The following is a 7,500-nucleotide window of genomic DNA, read 5'->3' on the forward strand; positions in this document are numbered from 1 at the left end:
ATTCCCAACCATAAGCATCGGTATATTCCGAGGCGATGCTTTGGCAGTATCAAACAATTATGATGGCCACACTATGGATTCCTTTAGAAAGAAATTAATTTCTACCTTCAACTCTTTAGGACTTAAATATCTATCGATACTAACCTCACTAGTACTAATTACTAATGCTACTGCTATATTAATATTTTATAACATAGGCGCAGGACTAGAAATTTTGGAGAAGAGGAACAGTTGATAGAACCGCAATACTTGACTGTAGTTTATTTTATAGACACCAGAATGATGAAACGTACAATTGACTCTGGTGAGATTTGAACTCAGGACATTAAGAGATTGATGAAACAGCGTAAAGCATTTTGTCCTATACACTGATCATTCTGTCAACTATGATAATTCTTTTTATTCTGGGCAAAGGATTTGAAGTTGTCAAGAAGGGGATGTAGCCGATGATATTGGCCACTTTGCTCAATTTGTACTTATTTCATCGACTCTGAAAGGATGAAAGGCAAAGTCGAGCTCAGCGGAATTTGAACTCAGAACGTAAAGAGCCGAACGCAGTATCGTTAAAACTTTTTAACCGGTGTGCTAACAATTCTGTCGAATCGCCGCCTTACTACAACTATTATAATAGTTTCAAATTCTGGTATAAGGCCAGCAAGTTCAGAGGAGTGGGGAAGTCAATTACATCTGCCCCAGTGCTCACCTGGTACCTATTTTATCCACCCCAAAAGTCGACCTCGGCGAAATTTGAATTCAGAACGTAAAGCCAGACGAAATGTAAAATGTTTCGCCCGGCGCGGCAAAGATTCTGCCTGCTCACCGCCTTATACTACAACTGTAATAATTTTTTCTGCTATAGGCGCAAGACCTGAAACTTTGGGGGAGGAGGCTTGTCGAGTACATCGACCTCAGTGCTTGCCTTATACTATCGACCCCGAAAGGATGAAAGAGAAAGTCGAAATGTCGCTAAGCATTTTACCCGGCATGCTGACCATTTTGCCAACCCGCCGCCTTTCCACAGTTGTAACAATTATTTCAAATTTTTGCCACAAGAGCAGCTTGGGGTAGGAGAGTACAACTGAAAGGATGAAAGACAAAGTTGACCTCTGTAGAACTTGAACTCAGGACGTAAAGACGGTTGAAATACCGCTAAGAATTTCGCCCGGCTGCTAACCATTCTGCCAGCTCACCGCCTTTTGTCTACAACTGTAATAATAACAACAGTTGTTGAAAAACGAAAATGTAAAAGATGTTAATATTGATTTCTTTTTTATGGTTGCGTTTCATAGTTGATTTAAATAGAAACTGTGTGTTATTTGCATTTCATGTTTTAGACACCTGCTCTACAAAAATTCAGACACCGCTGGTATTTGAGTGCAGAGCGTAGAGTGATAGCAAAATAGGACATGTACGTAATTTTACTCTCTGTGCAACCGTATCTGCATATAACAAATCCTTAAAGAGAAAGTAAACGTTATTATTAGAAATATTATGATGATTATATTTCTTTCTACAACAGCCAAAAAGCCTGAAATTTTGCGAGGAGGGGGCTAGTACATTGCATCGACCCCACTGTGCTCAACCGGTATTTATTTCATCGACTCCACAAGGATGAAAGGCAAAATCCGTATCGGCGGAATTTGAACTCAGAATGCCAAGTTGGAAGAAACGCCAGTAAGCATTTTTTCCAGTGTACTAACAATTCTGCTAAGAATTACCAGCAATTAATACGGTACGGCTATGATATTTTATTTCTTTACTTCCCACAAGGGGCTAAACACAGAGGAGACAAACAAGGATAGACAAACGGATTGAGTCGATTATATCAACCCTAGTGCGTAGCTGGTACTTATTTAATCGACCTCGTAAGGATGAAAGGCAAAGTCGACCACGGCGGAATTTGAACTCAGAACGCAACGGCAGACGAAATACCTATTTCTTTACTACCCACAAGAGGCTAAACACAGAGAGGACAAACAAGGACAGACACACGGATTAAGTCGATTGTATCGACCCCAGTGCGTAACAGGTACTTAATTTATCGACCCCGAAGGGATAAAAGGCAAAGTCGACCTCGGCGGAATTTGAACTCAGAACGTAACGGCAGTCGAAATACCTATTTCTTTACTACCCACAAGGGGCTAAACACAGAGAGGACAAACAAGGACAGACACACGGATTAAGTCCCAGTGCGTAACTTCGACCCCGAAGAGATGAAAGGCAAAGTCAACCTCGGCGGAATTTGAACTCAGAATGTAACGGCAGACGAAATACGGCTCCGCATTTCTCCCGGCGTGCTAACATTTCTGCCAGCTCGCCGCCTTGTACGGCTATGATATCTTCGATGATAAATGAACAAACAAAGCAGCTTACTTTTTTTTTCCAGTTTTGTTCTTTATATGTTCCCAGTTCAAATTCCAACGCCCACATCTTTTAGTTTTTCCTATACGTAGCACGGGGGCAATTTAAATTATTATACTTGATCTTCGTGAAAAGAAACAAGTATCAATAATTAATAGAAAATGAAAAGAAATCTTACCTGCTCCGAGGTCTGGATAAATTTGCAACAGTGATACGAATAAGTTAGAGTAAGGAATTGTATTTCTGGGAAAGCTTTTGATGGTGGAAAATTCTGCAAATACTTGTTCTTATAAATGAGTAACTTTTTCAGTTTGAGAAGTCCATCAGTTGGTAGGTGAGAGAATTGGTTGTCACCCAGGTTTCTGGAAAGATTGAGAGAAAAAATTATAAAAATACATATATATATATATATATATATACAGGTAAATAGATAGATATAAATATATACATACATAGACACACACTCAGACACACACACAGATGTATGTATATACATGCGTATATATATATATATGCTTGTATATATATATATATATATATATAAATAAATGTGTGTATCGGTATGTTTGTATATATATGCATGTGTACACACATAAATATATGTAAATGCACATATACATAACAGCACACATTTACACATGTATACGCGGAGTGTATCCAATATCTAAATTAAAAAATAAGAACAATGTCACAAATATTAAGAAATATGAAAATGCAATTATAGTCATACCACAATAATTTTCGACAAATGTTTGAGAAAAAAAAGGAATCCTAATTAAATTTTCTAAGCTAGATTAGTCAACATTTGAGACATGAATAATTTGCAGGAAATTTATGGCAAGGAAGATTTCTGAGAACGGAAGAAATGCATTAGAGGTTGGTTACAGGAACTTGTGGTCGATTAAGATCGTAGTGAAAGTGCTTCAACTTCAACAAGTGAGAAGAACAATGAGTCGAGGCGAGTAGTTACAACTTGAAGGAGATTTAAAGTGCCAACTAAGCTGAGTTAAAAGTTTTGTTCAACAAATACTTCATAAACAGGGATATTATTTACTTTTGACAAGTGTTCAATAATAAAAATTAGTTGAGTTGTGCAGAAGGTCGTTCACGATGTTATTCAATGCTTTTTTCACAAGAATGATCATAGGTGATGAGATTTGAGTATAATCTGTTAACCAAATTATAACCATGAGTGACGAATTAACGGATTAATGATTCTCATTGTTACAATAACGAAAGTCAAATCGAACCAATGTAATGGCATGCGACTTTTTACGATTAATACAGGCGAAACACTAACCCTATCCCTAACCCTTTAGGAAAGCAAGTAGCATTCTAAGGAACATAATTCAATAGAAATGGTGAAATAAAGTATCAAGTGGAATTTATTTTAACACATTATAAAATGCATTAAGGCGGTGAGGTAGCAGAATCGTTAGCACGCAGGGCAAAATGTCTGTTTTTATGTTCTGAGTTCAAATTTCGCCTAGGCTAACTTTGCATTTTCGAGGTTGATAAAGTAAGTACCAGTTGATCACTGGGTTCAATGTAATCGACTTACCTACTTCCTCGAAATTGCTGGCATTGTATCACACTTTGAAATCAAGAATTAGTCCATGCTGTCATATTTGCACTAATACCATTTGTCAAAATCTTCCTGATCTAATTGAAGTATGGTGTAGCTCTATTAACACGGCTTCATTTCTTAGCGATAACCTAAGACCATAGCATGGGCGCACACACACACGCACACACACACACACACACACACACACACACACACACACACACACGCACACATACACACCGACACCGACACACACACACACACACACACACACACATATATATATATATATTCATTCGAAAAAATGAGTAATGATGGCTTTTGGGGTATAATTTCTATTTTGATTATAATAAAATATCCCCCAAAAGACATGTCTACTAATTTTTTCAAATATACAAGAACTTTCTTTTTATTATTCTACTATATATAGATATATATATATACATATATACATATATATATATGCATATATACATGCATCACACATGCCCACAAGCACACACACGTATATACACACACACCCATGTATAGCTTTTATTTAACTCTATTTTTTCCTAGTCATTTTCACTGATGTAATATCCTTGCCTTTCGCTCGCACATATAGACATGTATATACGAAGGTGGACCGAAACGTTCACAGGCTGACTACGAAGGAAACATGGTAGAGTTGTGAAATCTTGCATGTATTAATTTCAGTTCTTGTTACCAATAACTGCATTGCTTCATTTCACTAAATTGACATATCACAGCTCAACTAAACTGACATCTCACAGTTCATCTCACAGACTTCAAAAGTAACAAGTAGCGACTTCTCTTGAAAATTTATAAAATCTAACGTTGTGATTTTATCAAGTACCTGCAAAAAATGGGTTTAGTCACCGAGGACATTCATGCTGACATGGCGGCAGCATTAGAGGATGATCCTCCAGGTTTATCGACATTGCAAATGTGAGTAGCTGAACTTAGGAGAACGGAGAATCTTGAAAAGGACCTAAGGTCTGGACGTCCTGCAACAGCCACTATCGAGGAAAACATTGATTGTGCTCACCACTTGGTGATGTATGACAGGCGATTAACTATATATCAAATAGCCTGCACAATGGATTGCACAATATTCTGCACAATAGATTGGCATGCGAAAGGTTTCTGTTCAGTAAGTGCCACGTCTGCTGACACTTAATCAAAAGTGCACGAGGCTAATTACATCAGGGGAAAATCTAACATTGTTTGAATCAGTTCCAGCTGGTTTCCTCAGACGTTTCATAACCGAGGATGAGCGGTGAAATAACCACTTTGAGCTGGAGACACACAGACAATCCATGCAGTGGAGATACACCTCCTCACCTGCTCCAAACGTGGTTGAGTCGTTTCATTTTCAGGGAGTGGGATGGTCCCTGTCTTTTGAAGTAAAAGGGCATTGTGTTTATTGACTATCTTCAAAAGGGTAACACCATCAATGGAGAATAATATGCTAACTTGCTGAAGCAGTTACGAAAAGCTATCAAAACCAGACGCTCAGGAAAACTGGCGAAAGGGCTCTTGTGTTATCAAGACAATACTCCAGCACAAAAGTCGTTGGTTTCAATTGCTGCTGTGCGTGACTGGCTTTGAACTAGTTGATCACCCACCCTATTCTCTTGGTTTGGCTCCATCTGACTGTCATCTACTCCCTGACATGAAAAAACTCTTGGTTGAGAACCAGTGTCGCAATGATGATGACGTCATATCTGCTATAAATGTCTCACACATTTGGCTCTTGTAGTGTCTGAGGACGCTCGGAGTCATTAAGAAGATAAACAACTTTTTGGAGAAAGCAGTGAGGGTGTGTGATATAGAACTGACGTGTGCCAATCGATCGTAAGGCAACATGAAAATATGCAGACATTTTCCAGGGAGACTCGCTCTCTCCATTACTTTTCATCATTGCACTAATCTATCTAATAAATATACTGAGAAAATCCAAGCCTGCCTATGAACTTATTAAATCGAAAGTGAGAATAAGTTACATGAATCATATAATTTATATGGATGACCTGGAGGTGTAAACAAAAATGAGACAGGCCGAGACTCTGTGATTCAAACAGTGAGAGTATTCAATAAAGGTATTGGTATGCAGTTTGTGGTAAGTAAATGCGAAGTACTATGAGGAGAGGCCAGAAGGCAATCTCTGATGGCATAAAATTACCATACGACAACATCATTAGATCGCTGCGGAATAATGAGGGGTACAAATACTTAGGAGTGTTGCAAGACGAAAAGATAATAGAAGGAGAAATGAGAGAGAAAGTCACCAAAGAGAAAGTCACAAGAAGAGGATTAGGAAGGTACTCGAAGCAAATTAAATGGAGGGAACGTCATTAAGACCAGTGTTAAGATACTCTGTACACTTTCTGAAATGGACGAAGGTCGAGCTATAGAAGCTGGATAAAACTAAAAATCTGCAAACAATGCACAACGCAATCCACCCTAAAAAAGTACTGATCGACTCTACCTACCAACAACGGAGGGTGTCAGAGGATTAATAAACGCTGAATACTGTTAATACTATAACAATGGGTCTGAAAAATTATGTTATATAGAGTAAAGAAAGAATACTATCAGCAATCAGAGTTACCCCCAAAGTGACTGAAACAGTAAGAGAATTCAGAGACGAACGACAGAACAAACAAATGGAAAGAAATGAAACAACATAACCAATTCATGCAACAAACCAAGAATGTTGGCAGTAGAGATCTCTGGCTCTATTTGGCGGACGGGAACATGAAATGAGAGACTGGAAAACAAACTACAGCCGCTCAAGAACAAGCCCTTAGAACAAATCTGATATAGCAGGACTTGACTTGTACTTAAATTAATCGATCCCGAAAGAATGTATAGAAAGGTCAACCCTAGTGGAATTAGAACTCAGAACTTAAAAACGGAAAAGCCGATATTATGTTCCCCTTTTCAATATATTTTTCATTGTACTTCAATTATAAATTTGGTAACATATTTGGTCTCCAAACTATCTCCAGATCTACGCGTCCATTCTCTTATCTATCTATCTATCTATCTATCTATCTATCTATCTATCTATCTATCTATCTATCTATCTATCTATCTATCTATCTATCTATGTATCTATCTATCTGTCTGTCTGTCTGTCTGTTTAAAAATACATATATATTTCTTTGTATTTTTACATAGTTTTCGTTATTTCCATTTATTCAGAATATCTTTTCTTTGATTTTCCCCTTTGGCTTGGTTCTTTCTCTTCTTTGATTTTTACTTTCTCTTTGGTTTTCCTTTCCACCCCCACTTTTATTCTGTCGATTTATCTAATAATAATAATAATATAATAATAATAATAATAATAATAATAATAATAATAATAATAATAAGGTGAAGGAAGAATATAAACATTCAAACGTTATGCTTATTTCCAGTTAGCGTATGCATAATAACTGTCAGACACATGTTTCGATCGTACTAACTGCATACTGTTGCATATTTATATGCAGGGATTTATGCATTATTAGTACGATCTCTTCGGCGACAATTATAAGCTAACTGGAAATAAGCGAAAAGTTTGA

At 37.3% G+C, this 7,500-nt stretch overlaps 1 protein-coding gene across 1 annotated transcript in view; it reads right to left on the bottom strand.

The window, feature by feature from the left end:
- The window catches only part of LOC115214450 (leucine-rich repeat-containing G-protein coupled receptor 5-like), a 524,866-nt gene that overhangs the window by 200,298 nt on the left and 317,068 nt on the right, over window positions 1-7,500 (bottom strand). Inside the window, exon 17 of the mRNA XM_036504410.1 lies at window positions 2,540-2,723. Coding sequence (XP_036360303.1) covers window positions 2,540-2,723 — 184 coding nt within the window. The remainder of the gene's footprint in view (window positions 1-2,539; window positions 2,724-7,500) is intronic.

Source organism: Octopus sinensis, linkage group LG7 (genome assembly GCF_006345805.1).
Source record: "Octopus sinensis linkage group LG7, ASM634580v1, whole genome shotgun sequence".
Classification (NCBI taxonomy): Eukaryota; Metazoa; Mollusca; class Cephalopoda; order Octopoda; family Octopodidae; genus Octopus; species Octopus sinensis.